Source organism: Somniosus microcephalus, chromosome 12, assembly GCF_052327205.1.
Source record: "Somniosus microcephalus isolate GS21.2 chromosome 12, FLI_Smic_1.0, whole genome shotgun sequence".
Taxonomy (NCBI): Eukaryota; Metazoa; Chordata; class Chondrichthyes; order Squaliformes; family Somniosidae; genus Somniosus; species Somniosus microcephalus.
In genome coordinates this window covers 52,305,319-52,324,009 of record NC_140998.1, presented here as the reverse complement: position 1 = coordinate 52,324,009, position 18,691 = coordinate 52,305,319, and the positions used below count along the sequence as shown (strand labels likewise).

The following is an 18,691-nucleotide window of genomic DNA, read 5'->3' as shown; positions in this document are numbered from 1 at the left end:
TTTCTCACCCTCCAACTGAATTTGAAATTCAACCATGCTATGATCACTCTTTCCTAGAGGATCCTTTACTATGAGATCATTTATTAATTCTGTCTCATTACATAGTACCAGAGCCGCCAAGATAGCCTGCTCCCTGGTTGGTTCCATTACATACTGTTCTAGGAAAACATCCCGGATGCACTCTATGAACTCCTCCTCCAGGCTACCATGGCCAATTTGATTTGTCCAATCAATATGGAGATTAAAATTACCCATGTTTATTACCGTACCTTTTTTACAGGCCTCCATTATTTGCTGATTTATACTCTGTCCAACAGCATTGCTACTGTTCGGGGGGCCTGTAGACTACGCCCACCAGATACTTTTTCCCCTTATTATTTTTTATTTTGTATTCGGTGCAATTAGCTAGAAAACCAATGATGATGTTTGATTTTTTTAATAGCCCAACCACGTCTTCCTGCGGTCTTTCACAGTCCTCATCACAATTTGCCATATCATTCAACTTGCTGTTATCAGTAAATTTCAGTATTGTTTTCTCAGTTCCTAAATCCAGATTATTGAGAAATGTAGTAAAAAGCAGCAAACCCATCACAAAACATCACTCGCCACATCTTTCCAGTCTGAGAAACCTACCTTTTGCTTTCTGCTAACCATCTCTCTCTCCATATGACCACATTCGCCTTAATTCAGAAGCCTCTTATGTAGTACCTAGAATTGTAGGATTTTATAATAACAAGAAGCCATTCGGCTCATCGTAGCTGTCCTGGCTCTTGGTGATCCATTTAGCCTTTCCCTTTACCCTAACAAAGTTTTCTTTTTCAAATAGCTATTCTTAAAAGCTATTCTGGATTTTGCTTCCCTGCCTGTTCCTGTAGGGCACTCTATGTCCTAACAACCCTTTGCATAAAAAAATCTTTTCGCCTTTCTCTGTTCTTGATTAGTGCTGCATAGTTACCAACCAGTGGAAATAGTTTTTCTCCATTTACCTCATCAAAATCCTTCATAATTTGAACACCTACCTGATCTCCTAATCATCTCTGCTTTAATGAAGAGTTCCTTTAGTCTCTTCCCTGGTATCATCTCAGTGAATTTCTTCTGCACCCTCTCCATGGCATTGACATCCTTCCTAAAGTTGTGTGCCCAAAACTGGACACACTATTCAGATGCTTTTTGTGTATCCAAATAAAGTATATCCACTGTATTTCCTTTATTTATCTTGTTTCTGCAAATAATTCTATATGGTCGGTTGCACAACTTATCCTTTAGCAACCCACACTGACTGGTCCTTTGTCTTCCCTTGAGAATAGAAGATTGAAGGGTAATCTAATCGAGGTGTTTAAAATGTTTAAAGAATTTGGTAGGGTATATACGGAGAAACTATTTCCTCTGGTGGGGGAATCGAGATCAAGTGGACATCATTTAAAAATCAGTGCTGAACCATTCAGGAGTGAAATCAGGAAACGCCTTTTTACACAAAGGGTAGTAGAAATCCGGAATAGTCTCTCCCAAAAGGCTGTGGATGTGGAACAATTGGAGCTTTCAAAACAGAGATTAATAGATTTTTGTTAGTAAGGCCGTCAAGGGATATGGAGCAAAGGTGTGTAAATAGAGTTGAGGTGCGAATCAGCTAGGATCTAATTGAATGGCGGAGCAGGCTCGAGGGGCTGAATGGCCGACTCCTGCTCCTATGTCCTGATTAACTCAAGTTTCTCCCGGTGCTTAATAATTTCATTCCATATTATAGACTCTACTAGTTTGCCAACAACTGAAATAAGAATAAACAGTCTATAACTTTAGATTATTCATGTCTTTTTTTGGAGAAGGATGTTACATTTGTTGCACTTTCCTTTCCACAGAATTTTGGCTATTTCTTCCTTGGTTTCCCTCTAGATCCTCGGGTCTAAACCATTTGTGCAATTAAGTTAAGTTTGAGTAACTTTTTTTAAGCACCATGTCTCTTCGTATAATAACCTCCACCCATAGTTCTATATCCAACTTTGATGGTTCTTTAATCTCAGTATCCATCTCCTATGAAAACTGAGGTAAAGTACTTAAGATTTTTTGCTGTTCACTCGCTCTCCACTACAAGCTTACCTCCTGCATTCTGAACAACTGTGCCTTTTTTGACTATCCTTTTACTACTGTGTATATCGAAAACCTTTTTTATTGCCCTGTTTTTTCTTAATTTTTTTTTCCATGCTCCCTCCGCCTTTCTAACCTCCCTTTTTATAGCTTTCATATATGTTGTGAGATGAGATGGCCGAGAGGTTATAGTGATGGGCTGCTAATCTATTGTGCTCTGCGCACGTGCGTTCGAATCTCATTCGCATTGCTATGTTATGTTAAACCTTTATAAAACACTGGTTAGGGTCCGATGGATTATTGTGTTCAATTCTGGGCACCACACTTTAGGAAGGAGGTCAAGACCTTGGAGAGGGTGCAGAAGAGATTTACTAAAATGGTACCGAGATGAGGAACTTCAGTTATGTGGAGAGACTGGAGAAGCTGGAGTTCTTCTCCTTGGAGCAAAGAAGGTTAAGAGTAGATTTGATAGAGGTGTTCAAAATCATGAAGGGTTTTGCTAGAGTAATTAAGGATAAACTTTCAAGTGGCAGAACGGTCAGAAACCAGAGGACACAGATTTAAGGTGATTGGCAAAAGAACCAGAGGCGACATGAGGAAACTTTTTTTAACGCGGCAAGTTGCTGTGATGTAGAATGCAGTGCCTGAAAGGGCGGTGGAAGCAGATTCAATAGTAAGTTTGAAAAGGGAATTGGATAAATACTTGAAGGGGGAAAAAAAATTACAGGGCTATGGGGAAAGAGCAGGGGAGTGGGACTAATTGGGATAGCTCTGCCAAAGAGCCAGCGCAGGCACGATAGGCTGACTGGCCTCCTTCTGTGCTGTATCAGTCTATGATTCTTTAGATTTATTCAGGCTTTCATTTTCATTAACTGCCCTGTAAGCATTAAATGTTTTTTTTTCAAATTTGATTTAATATCCCTATTGATCCACGGAACCCCAAGTTTTGTTGCATTTCCTTTGTTACTTTCTACAATATACTTGTTTTCTACCCTTTCCATCTCCTTTCCCATTGGCAATCTATGGTCTATTTGCCAATGTTTCCTTGCATTTAATCTGGGCATGGTCCTTTTTTTTCATCTCGCTATATAATTTGTTTTTTTTTCCAGTGAAATACTTTTGTCTACTTTCTTGCACTGAATCTAATTATATTATGGTCACCTGTTTTTTAAATGCTCCCCTATTTTCAGGTCACCTATTTGTTCCATTTTATTACCCAGAACCAGGGCAATGTTTCCTTCCTTTTGGAGTAGCAACACATCTACTGAAAAGAACCAGTTCTGAACACATTGCTAAAGAAATAGCCCTTTTCACCACAAACATTTTCCTTATCTGTGTTTATTTTTACATAATTAATATCTCATGTAATAACTCATGTTAATGCATGCCTCTCTAATTAATTCTCTGGCGGTCTATAATATGCATACAGTAATGTAAGTGTACCCTTGTTATTCCTCTGCTTAATGTAGGGGGATTATGTTTGGACTACTTCTCTATATTTAAGTACTTGTGCTCTAGTGCTATGATCTTGTATCCAATTAATATTGTTACCTTTGCTGCCTTCTTTCCCTATCCCTTCTGAAAGTTTTATGTCCAAGCATGTTTAATTGCCATTTCTGACACAAATCATATTTCAGTTACTCCAGAGGAGGCTGGGAAGCACACTTTCCATATGTAAATAATCTGGGGCCGGAAAGGCGGGATTCAGGGCATCTTACGGGCAGGGGAAAGTTCTGCCTGTCAGTGACATATCCCAATCAAAGGGGGGAGGGGTCTGGAAGCTTAGGCACTGGTGTCTTACCAGAATAACATTCATATCTCACTGAATACTTACTCATCCTAATTATATATTTTACATATTTCAGTTGCAAATTGTAATCTCTCTGAATTATTTAAAATTCCACAGACTACACGCTATCGCGCACAAAGCCTGTATTGACTTCCTGTAGCCATATGAATTGTCTTCTAAGACCTCTTTTCAAATCCCCCCATGGCTTTACTATCAGAGCAATAGTCTCCAGCCGTACACACCTACATCCCCTGCTCTCCTGGTGACCAGGTCAGCATCCTGCCTTCAACCAGCACCACCATTTATTGCCCATTCCTAATTGCCCTTGAGAAGGTGGTGAACACAGCCTTGTACAACTAAGTGGTTTGCTAGGCCACTTCAGAGGACAGTTAATAGTCAACCATATTGCTGTGGGTCTGGAGTCACACATAGGCTAGACCAGATAAGGACGACAGATTTCCTTCCCTAAATGACATTAGTGAACCAGTTGGGTTTTTACGACAATCCAGTAGTTTCATGGTCATCATTACTGATGATGACAATATGGCCTTTTTATTCCTGATTTATTTTAATCTGAATTTAAATTCCCCAGCTGCTGTGGTGGGATTTGTCATGTCTCCAGATCATTAGTCCAGGCCTCTGGATTACTAGTCCAGTAACATGACCACTATGCTACCGTACCCCGTCTGGATTGTGCTTAACAAACCTGATAGACGAGGTGACTGATACAGTGGACGGGGGAAATGCAATGGTGTGTTTACATAGACGTTCAGAAAGCTTTTGAACAGGAGACTATTGGAGAAGATTATGGGGTATGTATGTAGAGGGAGTGTAACAAATTGGATTAAAAACTAGTTAAAAGAGAGGAAATGGAGAATAGGAGTTAAGGGCAGTTCCTCGGGAGTGTTTGGAAGTGGGTAGTGGTATCCCACATGGTTCTGTTTTGGACTACTTCTGTTCACTGTGCACATCAATGATTTAGATATAGGGTTAGTGGGAGTGATGTCCAAATTTGCAGATGATACTAAAATAGGAGCTAGATGTAAATAATTCTGAGGACCAAATGAAGCTTCAAAGGGATATTGGCTAAGATGGTGAAATGGGCCAAAACATTCCAGATGGAATTCAATGTTAGTAAATCTGAGGTGGTACATGTTAGTTTAAAAAAAAGTAATAATTATAATTTGATTGGAGAAAAGTTGGGTGATGTGGAAGAAGCAGAAGGATTTGGGCATGCAAGTTCAGAAGATATTAACAGCAGCATTTCAAGTGGATAAGGCCATAAAAAAGTTAATGCAATATTCTATTTATGGTAAGAGGTATAGCATATGAAAATCAAGATGTAATAGTGAATCTATATAAAACCTTAATAAAACCAGAGTTGGAGTAATGTGTGCAGTTTTGGGCTCCACACTAAGATGTTGAGGCAATAGAGAGGGTACAGCACAGATTAACCAGGATGCTGCCTGGTATGCGGAAATACAAATACGAAGAAAGACTCAGAAAAATTTGGAGAGTTGTTGTTTGAACCGAAGAGATTAAAGGGCGATTTGATAGAGGTGTTTAAAATCAGGAAGTGATGGGACAGGGTAGATAGAAACAGATTCTTTCCAGTCATTGAGGGGCCTAGAAAGAGTGGACATAGATATAAAATGAAACATCAGAGAATTAGGACAGAAAGCAGAAGAAACTATTTCGGGGTGTGAGGCTGTGGGATGCAGTTAGTGATAAAGCAGAGACCATGGGCCGAGATTTGCATTCGGAGGCGTACCTCCGGAGTACACCTCCAACCCTAAAAAAAATACAGAAGTATCTGGTGGCTTCGGAGTCTTCGGGCTCTGGGCCTGCAGGCGTACGCCTGTGTAAAGGCCCAGGGATGCAGGCGGTTCGGAAGCGTCCCTGGGATCACGTGGGCCAGGCCAACCAATTAGAAAGGGGGACTCCTCATAAGCTTATGGGGATTCCATTTTTACGAACAGAATCCCCATAAGCTTATGAGGAATCTGGAACTTGCAGAGCCTATCTGAGGGCTTAGCCTTCATCGGCCCTGCAAAACCTGGGCTCATGTCAACATCTAGGTTAGATAGTTGATTGAAGGAAAGGAGATACAGGAACAGGGCAGGCACATGGGATTCGTGTGGAAGGTTACGCAACATGGACTGTTTGTATCGAACAGCCTGTTTCTGTGTTGTAATTTCTATGGAGTTGACATTAGATTGCTGCTAGTTCCCTGCTTTTTTCATTCCACCATTGGTGGGCAGTTCTTTCAGTTGTTGTAGCCCTACTCTGAAATTCCCTTCTATCGTTTGTCTGACACATCCCTCCTTCTTGTTCATACCTTGGTCTTTACCCTGAGTTCAATTCTTTTGCTTTTTTTTTTTAACTGATCGATGTTGACCTTTTTCTGCCTTGTTAAGTATTCTGAGAGAACAGAAAATGCTGGAAAAACTCAGCAGGCCAGGGCAGCATCCACGGAGAGAGAAACCGAGTTAACGTTTCAGGTCGATGACCTTTTGTCAGAACACTCTTCGCCAAGTACTCTGAGATGTTGTCTTTACATGAACACTGCAGAAATACAAATTTTCAGTCAAATTTGAAACATGTTATTGGAACCATATCATTGAGCTTCTGTAGAACAAAAACTGAACAACTCTGCATTGGACCCATTCCCATAATGGTTGGTTCAGTACAAAAATCAATGAATTATTTTTCAGTTTTTTGAATGGATTATAATCTTTTTAATCTGGACAGGCCCAATATCGACTCTCATTTTGAGGTTAAAGCTTACACAAAACCTAGAAAATCAGTTTGTTGAAACCCAATTAAGAAATAGTTTATTTTAAAATGTGGCAGTGGGAACCTAATTAGACAAGTTCATTTGTTTGAAGATGTGCCAAGCTTTATTTTAGCATCTCTTGTACCAAAGAATTTGAGCCCAATCAAGAGAGGTAGTCCCTGGATTCCTTGGTTGGGTTGACTTTCTATTCGCTTTAATGTTGATTAACATTAACAACTGTTAATGTGCCAGCAGTTCCTTTGACTGAAAACACGGACTAAGCGTTACATTGTGAAAGCATCCAACCACTTTTGGATTGGTAATTTGGCTGTTTTTTAGAAACTGGTTCTAGCAAGCCAAGGACCTCCAGCACAGTGGCATCACATGATTCAGCATTTTCATGTAGGCGGTGGAGGGATGTAGTGCAGGTGTGTTTAATTTTTTTTGAATTGCTGCCAAAACAGGAGAGTTGGTAGATAATTAGCTACACCTTGTGTGCTATGATGGGGGTTATTTTGACTTGTTCAATTTTGTCATGCAAATATGATCAAGAGTAGGCATAAAGATTCTGCATGGTCAGCTTTCTGTAATTTTGAACTTGAATCTTAGCCATCACATTTTGTTAAAAGTACATTCATTTTGTTCTAAGTGGTGTTGAACTTAATGAGTTGGTGGCTTTAAAGACACAGATGTGTATTTTCATCTATGCATATTTCAGTTTGAGACTTTGTATTCATCATTGACAAGGGAAATGTATACACTATCATCCCAATCCTTGCTGACCTCGACTGGCTTCTCATCCTCCAGGACATTGATTTCAAATCCTTATCCTCCATTACAAATCCCTCCAAGATCCAGCTTGCACTTGGAGCTGGGCAAAGCACCTGGAGATGCGGGCCTCCTTTCTGGAAGCCTGATCTTTGATTCAATGGATACTGGGAAAACCTCCATTCTCTACTGCACCCGAATACCCCAGGTAATGCACGCTGTCCAAACCTCGCCACATTCAGTGAGCCCTGTCCCACCACCTTTGCTTGACTTAAAGATCACTACTGAGGAAGACAATTGTGTCAAAAATCAATATGTAAAATGTATGGAACTGTGCAAGATCTTCAATTTACTGAACTTCAAGTACCTATGATGTACCTTGACCCAACAAAGTGTATGAACTTTGCTGACTTCACTTAATTTGGTACTGGAAAAGGACTATTGGTGAGTAAATTCCATTTTTTGTCTTTTGTCATTGCTGTTGGGTAGGGAGTTCCAGGATTTTCACCCAGCGACGATGAAGGAATTGCGATATATTTCCAAGTCAGGATGGTATGTGACTTAGACAAGAACTTGGAGGTGGTGGTGTTCCCATGCACCTGCTGCCCTTGTCCTTTTAGTTGGTTTGGGAGGTGCTGTTGAAGGAGCTTTGGCGAGTTGCTGCAGTGCATCTTGTAGGTGGTGCACACTGCAGCCACAGTGTGCCGGTGGTGGAGGGAGTGAATGTTTCAGGTGGTGGATGGGGTGTCAGTCAAGCGGGTTGCTTTGTCCTGGATGGTGTCAAGCTCCTTGAGTGTTGTTGGAGCTGCACTCATCCAGGCAAGTGGAGAGTATGCCATCACACTCCTGACTCGTGCCTTGCAGATGGTGGAAATGCTTTGGGGAGTCAGGAGGTGATTTACTCACTGCAGAATACCCAGCCTCTGACCTGCTCTTGTAGTCACTGTATTTATGTGGCTGGTCCAGTTAAGTTTCTGGTCAATGGTGACCCCCAGGATGTTGATGATGGGGGATTCAACAGTGGTAATGCCATTCATTCTCTCACTCTCTCTCTCTCTCTCTCTCTCTCTCTCTCATTGTTAGTGATGTTCATTGCCTGGCACTTGTATGACACGAATGTTACTTGCCACTTTATCAGCCTGAATATTATCAAGGTCATGCAGACACGGACTGCTTCATTATCTGAGGAATTGCGAATGGAACTGAACATTTCAATAACCAGTGAACATCCCCATTTCTGACCTTATGTTGGAGGGAAGGTCTTTGATGAAGCAGCTGAAGGTGGTTGGGCCTAGGACACTGTCCTGAGGAACTCCTGCAGCGATGCCCTGGTGCTGTGATGATTGACAACCATAACCATCTTCTTTTATGCTAGGTATGACGCCAGCCAGTGGTGAGGTTTCCCCCAGATTACCATTGACTTCAGTTTTACTAGGGCTCCTTGATGCCACACTCGGTCAAATGCTGCCTTGATGTCAAGGGCAGTCACTCTCACCTCACCTCGGGAATTCAGCTCTTTTGTTCATGTTTGGACCAAGGCTGTAATGAGATCTGGAGCCGAGTGGTCTTGGCGGAACCCAAACTGAGCATTGGTGAGTAAGTGCCGCTTGATAGCACTGTCGACGACACCTTCCATCACTTTGCTGATGATTGAGAGTAGGCTGATGGGGCATTAATTGACTGGATTAGATTTGTCTTTTTTTGTGGACAGTACATACTTCTACTTTGTCAAGTAGATGCCAGTGTTGTAGCTGTACTGCAACAGTTTGCCTAGAGGCGTGGCCAGTTCTGGAGCACAAGTCTTCAGCACGACAGCTGGGTGTTGTCAGGGCCCCAAGACCTTTGCTGTATCCAGTGCGCTCAGCCGTTTCTTTATAATGTGGAGTGAATTGAATTGGCTGAAGACTGGCTTCTGTGATGGTGGGGACCTCAAGAGGTTGTACACTCTTCATCGAACCAGGGTTGGCACTCTGTCTTGATGGTAATGGTAGAGTGAAGGATATGTCAGGCTTGAGGTTATAGATTGTGGTGGAATACAATTCAGCTGCTGATGGCACACAGAGCCTCATGGATGCCCAGTTTTGGCTGAAAGGTATGACTATGTCTAGTGGCTGGACTGTGGGACAGCTCTACCAATTTTGGCACCAGTCCCCAGATAGGACTTTGCAGGGTCGACTGGGCTGGGTGTGCCTTTCGTGTTCGAATCCAATGCCTAGGTCTATGCCCGGTGGCCTGTCCAATTTTATTCTTGTACTTTGTCGTAGCAGTTTGGTACAACTTACAAGGCCATTTCAGAGTCAACCACATTGCTGTGGGTCTAGAGTCACATAAAACGGCAGATAGGTTTTTATGACTATCTGGTAGTTTCATGATCACCAGATTTATTTAATTAACTGAATTTAAATTCCCCAGCTTCCCGTGGCAGGATTTGAACTCATGTCTCCAGATCATTAGTCCAGTCCTCTGGATTGCTAGTCCAGTAACATAACCAGTATGCTACTGCACCTCCTAGCTTTTGCAGCTTTGTAGATATCTATTAACCTATATTAAAATAACTTGGCGACTGATGGTCGTTTTTGAGCCCACTTTTCCCTGCTGCCCCCCCAGCAGAGATTGATTTTATTCATGATCAGGATTACAAGTTCTGGACAATTTCATCAATTACAATTGGACATATGAAGTACCCATTACAAAATCAAAGGCCCGTTCATAAACCAAGATGAGAAATAGAACTGCTGCAGTGTGATATTTTTGTTCCTCCTCCCACACTCATTAGCTATTTTGAAAATGATAGCACTTGCCCCAAATTGACTGGGAAATCAAACTCCAGTTCTAGCCGTAAACAATAACATTCTAACCAGCTAGACAGGACACTTTCTCCATTCATTCGAAATTCTCTTTAGCATTGTAAATAACTTGTGCTTTTGTTTTAAAAGGAAATAATGACTAAAGACAGAATTGATTGTGAAATATTTAGAAATTAGATATTGGCTAATCCCAGAAATCAATTGGTGAAATTACTTGTTAGGCTTTTAAACTTGCTGTTGTGTTACTGCCCTGTGAATGTCGGCCAGAATCAAGAACAGTAAACCAAACTAGCACACCGCAAGCTTCAGGTAACTGTTGTCAACAATAGACAATACATGTCTGTGTGGAGTTTGCACATTCTCCCCGTGTTTGCGTGGGTTTCCTCCGGGTGCTCCGGTTTCCTCCCACAGTCCAAAGATGTGCGGGTTAGGTTGATTGGCTATGATAAATTGACCCTTAGTGTTAGGGGGATTAAATACGTGTGGTTATGGGGATAGGGTGGGATATGTGTTGGGGTTACGGGGATCGGGTGGGATATGTGTCGGTGCAGGCTCGATGGGCCGAAATGGCCTCTATCTGCACTGTGGGGTTTCTGTGATTCTGTGATTCTAAGTTCTGTGTTTCATTATCTTAGCTCCCCCTTACCCAACATACATGTAAACAGATTCTGACTCCCTTTCCGCTTCCCCCTCTCTCTTTCTCCTTCCCCCTCAAAAAAAAAAAAATTTTGTGATTTACTTATTCATGGACATTGCAAATTCCATAAGTTAATGAGCAATTTTGTGGGATTGTAATCGGTGCAGAATTTCCTGCAGCGGTGAGATTGGCGGCATTTGCTGTAAATGTTGCCGTTTTGCACGTCGATCTTGCTGTTGCAAAGTTTCTCAAATTTCCTGGATTTGTAATTTGGTCTGCCGCAGCAAGCATAGCGGCGAATGGGAAGTGGTACAGCCAGTGGCCAGTGTTTGCTATATATCTGGTTGGTCACTCAGATATTTCTGTGGTTTTGTTCTTTCACCAGCTCAGAGCCAAAATAAAGTATCAGGGCTTCAATGTATTGATTGTTTGGCTGACCATTGGAGATATCGTTTTTGGCATTGCATGCCTGAGGTTAACTCGGAGGATAGGTAAGAGCGACATGGAACTATATACCAAACATGTACTTGAGGGAGTTTTTATAGTGTTATGGATGATTTCCTAATTGGGAAAATATGTCATCAAAGAAAGCTGTTCAATTTATATGGACTTCCTGTATGAGTGCAGGGATTGATTGGCTACTTCAAAAAGTTTAAAGAGCAACTCTATAAACACTGAAGGCTCTGCATTAGAAGCTGGACCTACAGTAAGTGAGACAACCACTTTATTAAAGTTGTCTTATTGGTGAAAATTCTGAATTCAGATACCGTTAAATTAGATATCAATAATTGCAATGAAGCTGAAATATAAAGTACACACAGCCAAATCCAAATGCTGTTTTATATAGACCTAAAACACAAGCACATCACCAAGTAACAACTTATTACCAAGTTTAAGTTTGTTCTTGACTCTGTTCTGGTATTGCTTCTCACTTGGAAACCTTACTATAAGCAGCAGTCTTTGTTCATTGTATACATCGATTATATTTATTGGTAGATACCTGCTACTGCTTCAGAAGTACAAAACAGGCTATTCCTTCCGAGCAATAAAGTTTCAAAAAGTGCAATTTATATCGGAACCGTTTAAAAACTTTTAGTACTGTTTTCTGTGGGACTCTTATGCTAATATTTGGTGATCCGTGCACCTCTAACATTTCTATAATTTACACATACCGAATACTCATTACACATCAGGGTGGACTTCAATTCAAATAATTTATTCGTAAGAGGTAGTACCCCCATTCTGCTTAATATTAGCTAGATTTTGGAAGAATTTTTTTTGTGTTGAACTGTTAGTTTCATAAATTGGAACAAAACAGTCTTTGCTTTGGAAACCAGACACCTAATAAGTAGTTTACTACAATAATTTAGTGGTACTTAGACATTATGTGCAGACAACACTGTTCTTAAAAAGATGGCCCACTGGTGCCATTATTTTTTAGACTACGTTTTAGTGGTGAGAAAACGTGTTAATTCAGGAAATATGATCGCCATTGATTTTAACGGGGGATGAAGCTATGATTAACCTCTCGTTGTTTCAATGATGGCGCAAAAGTGTTAAGCGACTTAAGCCATGCCATAATTGCCTATGTCATTTTCTCTTTCTATTGTGCTGTAAAACGGGCCCTACGATGTAGAGGCGCCATTACAATTGTGCAATTCTCCGTGAAATTCTCGCCCCTCATCCTCTAATTGTATAAATGCTCAAAAAAATTCCCTGTTCCCTACCCCTTTCCAAAAAGAGAATTGGAAAATAAACACTGCTTCTTGACAGATAGCTTCAATAGTGGACACATTGGTTTTCTAGGTGGTATTTATTGTATTGATCATGTCTATATTTGTTGGAAGAACCCAACAAAATATGGTAAATTAATAAAGCAGTGGGCCTAGTGTTCAAAATGACATCTTAATTCAGAGTATCCCATCCACGTTTTAAATTTGTGAGCCAAGTAATATAGTTGCGCCCTATAAAAACAGATTACATTCAATCTCATGTAAGTAAAGGATAGATCGTGTATAACTTAAACTTTTTAATCAGTTGTGTTATGTTTAAGTGCTGTAAAGTTGATGGGAAATGACACTGCATTGTCATGCAGTAAATACAGTATAGAATAAGACGTTACAAGCTATAAATGAGGGAACATAAAAGTTTTCTATGGAAAGTGCCCCTTGTACTTTAAGATAAATTGCATTTCAAGCCAGCCTAACCAAACAAACTGTTTATAATTCCACAAGGGTTGTCTTGTTTATATATGATACAATCCATCAGCTCCTGCTCAAACTGGAAATGGTATAATGACTACAAACATTCAAGCAGCTTGCCGACAAATCCAAAGTGGATTGAAGTTCCAACCTGGTAGTCCAAGAACAGAATTATCTGTTCCTGTATATTACCAGAGGATGATCACGTGAAGTGGGTTTCAAGCTGTGATGAGTTGCCAAATCATTCATCTGTACTGCACTGCTTAAGCTAGTGAGTCACTCTAATGTATTAAAATATCTAGTAACATGTTGTTTGACACACTTTTTATAAAAAGAAATGACACTTTATTTCTACCAGCTGTTATAGGGAGCCTCGCTTGTGCTAATCCTCATGCTGTGTTCCTTGTTTCTGGCATCACTGATTCTGTGATGCAAACAACTAGCAATTTCTAGCCAATGATGGAGAAACTGCCAAGCTCACTTGGATCAATAGGAACTCGCTCAGATCAACAAGAACTACATAAATTGTATTACTAAATCATTTTGGGGCAATATTTAATTTGAAGAACTTGGAAACATGGAAATGTAAATCAGTGAAGTACCATTCTTCATTTACAGCTGCATCTGCTTTAAGATTGAACCACTGAGACAAGTTGTTTTGTTCTCTCTGGGAGTTACGAGTGAAAGCGGCACATGACAATTGCACAAATGCCTCCCCAGTTGGAATAAACATATTTGCACAAGTTTTGGTTGCATGGGTTTCAAGAATCTTAAATGTCTCATTATTCTGTTGCAAATGTCTTTCATTTTCCAAGAAAGTTCAGATATATTGCAGATGTTGGGGAAACTTCTACGAAAACATTCAGAAAGCAATATTCTATGATGTAAAATTTATGTTAAACCATAAGTACTTAATATGGGTAGAAAGCTATCACAAGATTGCCGAATACTAGGGGATACTATTAACATTTTAATCTTCATTGTTGAAGTAAAGAGGCTACATTATGCATTTTTGACGGTCATTGCTAGAATACCTTTCTATACACTACCATGATATACTTGCGCAGAATACTTTTTTTGAGGTCCAGAGTAGAGTATATCGGAAAAATGCCATAGTACAATTCACTTTTTCTGTTGAAAATTATGTAGTTATCCATATTTAAAAAAAATTAACCAACTCCCTGTTTTTAACAGATGTGAGAGTTGCGTGGAACTGCTATTTGTTAGAGGTTCTGGAAACTGTCAGGAGTGTGGCACAGCACTACGGAAGAACAACTTCAGAGTGCAACTCTTTGAAGATCCTACAGTGGACAAGGAGGTAGACATTAGAAAGAAAGTGTTAAAAATGTAAGAAAATGTTACTTCTGCTGTCGGGTAGCATCTGTGAAGATAATTACATGCGTAGCATTACATACATAGAATGTACAGCACAGAAACAGGCTATTTGACCCAACTGATCGATGCCAGTGTTTGTACTCGACATGAGCCTCCTCCCACTCTCAATTACCTCTCTGCACCCTGTTCCCATACCCCACTATTCCCTTCTCCCTAATGTATGCATCAGGCCTCCCCTTCAATGTTTCACTGCTATCTGCTTCAACCACTCCGAGGCAGAGAGTTCTACTTTCTCAACACACTGTAAAGAAATTCCTCTTAAAATTATTTATTTGATCCGTTAGTGGCTATCTTGTATTTATGCGCTCTTGTTCTGCATTCCCCCACAAATGGAAACAATTTCTCCATATCCACCCTATCAAACCCTTTCATAATTTGATAGATCTCTATCAGATCTCCTCTTAGTCTTCTCTCTCCCAGAGAAAAGAACTCCAGCCTGCATAATCTTTCCTGATAGTTGCAGCCTCTCAATTCTGGTACCATCCTTGTAAATCTTTTCTCCACTTTCTCCAGTGCTTCAATATCCTTTTTGCAGTATGGGAGACTAGGACTGCGCACAGTACTCTTGTGTGGTTTAACCAAAGTTCCATATAAATTTAACATTACTTCCCTGCTTTTATGTTCTGTTCCTCTAGAAATGAATGTTTGTACTTTTTATGGCCTTATCAACTTGCATTGCTATTTTTAGCGATTTATGTTTCTGTGCGCTCAGATTTATTTGCTACTATATCCTATTTAGTTTCTTACCTTCCAAGGAATAAGTGGCCTCCTTATTCCTCCTAGCAAAATGAACTACCTCACACTATATTGAGTTGCATTTGCCATTTTATCCACCCACTCTGCAAGCCTGTTTATCATGTTGTATTTTGGGCAGGCCTCCACATTATTAGCCATACACCCCCCAATTTGGTATTTATGATAATTGGCAAAAGAACCAGCGGTGACATGAGGAAATTTTTTTTACACAGTGAGTTGTGATCTGCCTGAACGGGTAGTGGAAGCAGATTCAGTAGCGACCTTCAAAAGAGAATTGGATAAATACTTGAAGGGAAAAAATTTACAGGACTATGGGAAAAGAGCAGGCGAGCCTGATTAATTGGATAGTTCTACCAAAGAGCCAGCATAGACACAATGGGCCCAATGCCCTCCTTCTGTGCTGTATCGTTCTGTGATCTGAAAATTTCAACATCATATCTCCAATTCCTGAGTCAGTCAATTTTATACAATGTATATAGTAAACCGTAGTGGTTCCAACACAGATCCCTGCAGGACACCACTTCCCACTCCTGTCACTTAACTCCTACCCTCTGTTTTCTATTTTGTAGTCATCTTTCAATCTGTTCTGCTACCTGGCTCCTGACTCCACATGCTCTGATCTTGTCATGCTTCCTGTTACTTCAAAGAATTCAATAATATTAGTTAAACATGACCTTCGTTTTAAAAATCCATGCTGACTATTTTTTATTATATTCTCGGTTTCTAGGTGTTTTGCTATCTCATCTTTTAGCAAAGATTTTGGTATGTTTCCTACCATTGATGTTAAGCTAACTGATCTATAATTCCCTGAGTTAGTTCTATCTCCCTCTATGAAGATAGGAATTATATTTGCTGTCCACCAGTCCTCTGGTGATGTTCTAATAAAGGGTCCACATCTGAAACTTCAAGTTATCTGATCTCTGTACAGACCATGGCTGACCCACTGAGTCTTTCCAGCAGTTTGTGATTTTTAATGAGCCTTTGGTTAATCAGAGTCTGCTTTGATTCTTGGGAAATCATCCTGACACACATGCCAAATATCACCCTCCAAGTACTAATCTCAATGCATCATATATGAGTATGTCAGATTTAGTATAAAAGGGAATTAATATGTGTAATTATTTTAATCCTTAAAGGCATGCAAGTTGTACTTAATACTTTGCCCTGCCTGTTTCTTTTGTGATTAAGTGCCACCGTGACTCAGTGGTCACATATTTGCCTTCCGCTGGTAGCTTGTGTTTTTAAGCTCTGCTTCAGGACTTGAGCTGGCATATCCGTATTGAGGGGAGTGCTGCATTGTTGGAGGTTCCATCTTTGTATGAGATGTTAAACCTAGGCCCCATCTGGCTGTTTGGGTGGAGGTACAAGGCACTTTTTGAAGAAGAGCTCTCCTGGTGTCCTAACCATCATTTATTCCTCAAACAACACCACCAAAACAGATTAATTAGTAATTTGTCTCATTTCTGTTTGTGGAATCTTGCTGTGGTCAAATTGGCTGTTAGATTTGTCAACATAAACGATGACTACCTTCAAAAGTAAGTAATTGGCTGTGAAGCACTTAGGGATGTCCTGAGGATGTGAAAGGTGCTACATAAATGCAAATGATTCTTTAATGTTGAGTAAGAATGGCTACATGTATTCTAAGAATTACAAACATCTTCTAGTTAGTTTTTTTTTTAAATTAAAAAGTCTTTAAAATCAGTATGAGGGATGTTGGTACAAAAGCAAAATACTGCGGATGCTGGAAATCTGAAATAAAAACAGAAAATGCTGGAAATACTCAGCAGGTCAGGCAGCATCTGTAGAGAGAGAAACAGAGTTAACGTTTCAGATTGATGACCCTTCGTCAGAACTGGAAAAGGTTGGAAATGTAACAGGTTTTTAAGCAAGTGTAGGGGCAGGAGGAGGGGAGGAATGAACAAAAGGGAAGGTCTGTGATGGGATGAAATCTCTCCATCCTATCTCCGACCTTCCCTTTTGTTCTTTCCTCCCCTCCCCCCTCTCCCTGCCCCTACACTTGCTTAAAAACCTGTTACATCTCCAACTTTTTCCAGTTCTGACAAAGGGTCATCGATCTGAAACGTTAACTCTGTGTCTCTCTCTACAGATGCTGCCTGACCTTCTGGGTATTTCCAGCATTTTCTGTTTTTATGAGGGATGTTAGTGTTGGGGAATGGAACTCTTCCCATTTTAGGCACCCACTATTGGCCAGATGCAGAGTAAAGCTCCTTCTATTATGACTCCCCAATGTCCCTCAGCCTCAAACTGAGAAGAGCATCACCCACTGCACCAGTCTGAGAGCTTCCATTTTCCACACCTGCCATTCCTTGGCCTCTCTGAGTGAGATTGCTAATTAATGCCAAATTAGGGACAGTTTTCTGTTATACTCGGAACAGAGACTGCCCAAATTAATTTCATATAGGATTATTACAGCTAGCAGACATAGGAGAATTTTGTTCCCATCAATCTGGGATGGTTAATTAAATATTTAACCGTAATAGTTAATAACCAAGCAAAGGAAATAAAATATCATCTCCCACCTACGCAATCATAAACGTGATTGAAATGGCAACATCCACATCCTTTCCTGTCACTGGCTGTCATTGGTTGGGTGCACTGATTTAACAACATAGAAAAGACAAGCTCATAATTATGGATTAGCTGGAGGTAAATGACTCGTTATTGATGCTTTATCTGTTCATCAATTTAAGCTTAACCATTTTTCTATGTGAGGTTAGTTTTCAAGGAGAAGGACATTATATGGCAAAGTATTTACAATGCAGAGTGCATCAGTCTTTACATATATTGCATGTTAAGTAAGTTTGTAGACAAACAGTTTTGACAGTCTGCAGTTTTAGGAGCACACTTATGTAGGATATGCATTTTTTTTGGGAGTCTTTCAGCTTGGAAACTGGTTTATTGTGGATTCAACTTATAATTATCAGTACTTGACCAAGTAGAGTTTATCCTCAGACAAGGATTCCACTGTTCTAGATCACTTGACTACCTTCATCCATATTGATTGGGTTCTTTCACAATCTTAAAACATGAAGACCAGGTAGTGTTGGCTGACGCAGTACTTTTGTATAACTGATCTAGGATGCATTTATGCGACAGCTGTAATGTTGGTGCAAAGCAAAATTGCATTGCATCACTGTTGCAGTTGTGTAAATGCATTATAAATTCAGACATCAAAGTGGAGCGAGACTCTCTAGAAGAGGGAGTCTTACTCCACTGAACTTCAAAGGTTGGACTTTTAACTCTAAGTTTACACCACATAAGTTTAGCGTCAGTGCAAAGTGGAAACCACTTCATACCAGAATTGAACTTGTGGTTTAAATGCACCCTTAAATGTTGATTCTGTCAGCACTAATTTATTTCCCCAGCTCTTTGTGGACTTGCAATTTTGGGTCTCCAAACCAACCACCACAACATTGCTCAACTGCAATTTTCTATAGGCTTTACCAGTGTGTGATTCCA

The 18,691-nt window shown here is 40.2% G+C and overlaps 1 protein-coding gene across 3 annotated transcripts in view; it reads left to right on the top strand.

Moving 5' to 3' along the window:
• mnat1 (MNAT1 component of CDK activating kinase) overlaps positions 1-18,691 on the top strand; it is a 182,278-nt gene that overhangs the window by 8,226 nt on the left and 155,361 nt on the right. Inside the window, exon 2 of one of the 3 annotated variants that reach the window (XM_086002848.1) lies at positions 14,255-14,407. The exons of 1 other annotated variant lie outside the window; for it this stretch is intronic. In XM_086002848.1, the coding sequence (XP_085858974.1) occupies positions 14,255-14,407 (153 nt within the window). The remainder of the gene's footprint in view (positions 1-14,254; positions 14,408-18,691) is intronic. One more of the 3 variants, XM_086002849.1, reaches the window with a different exon arrangement.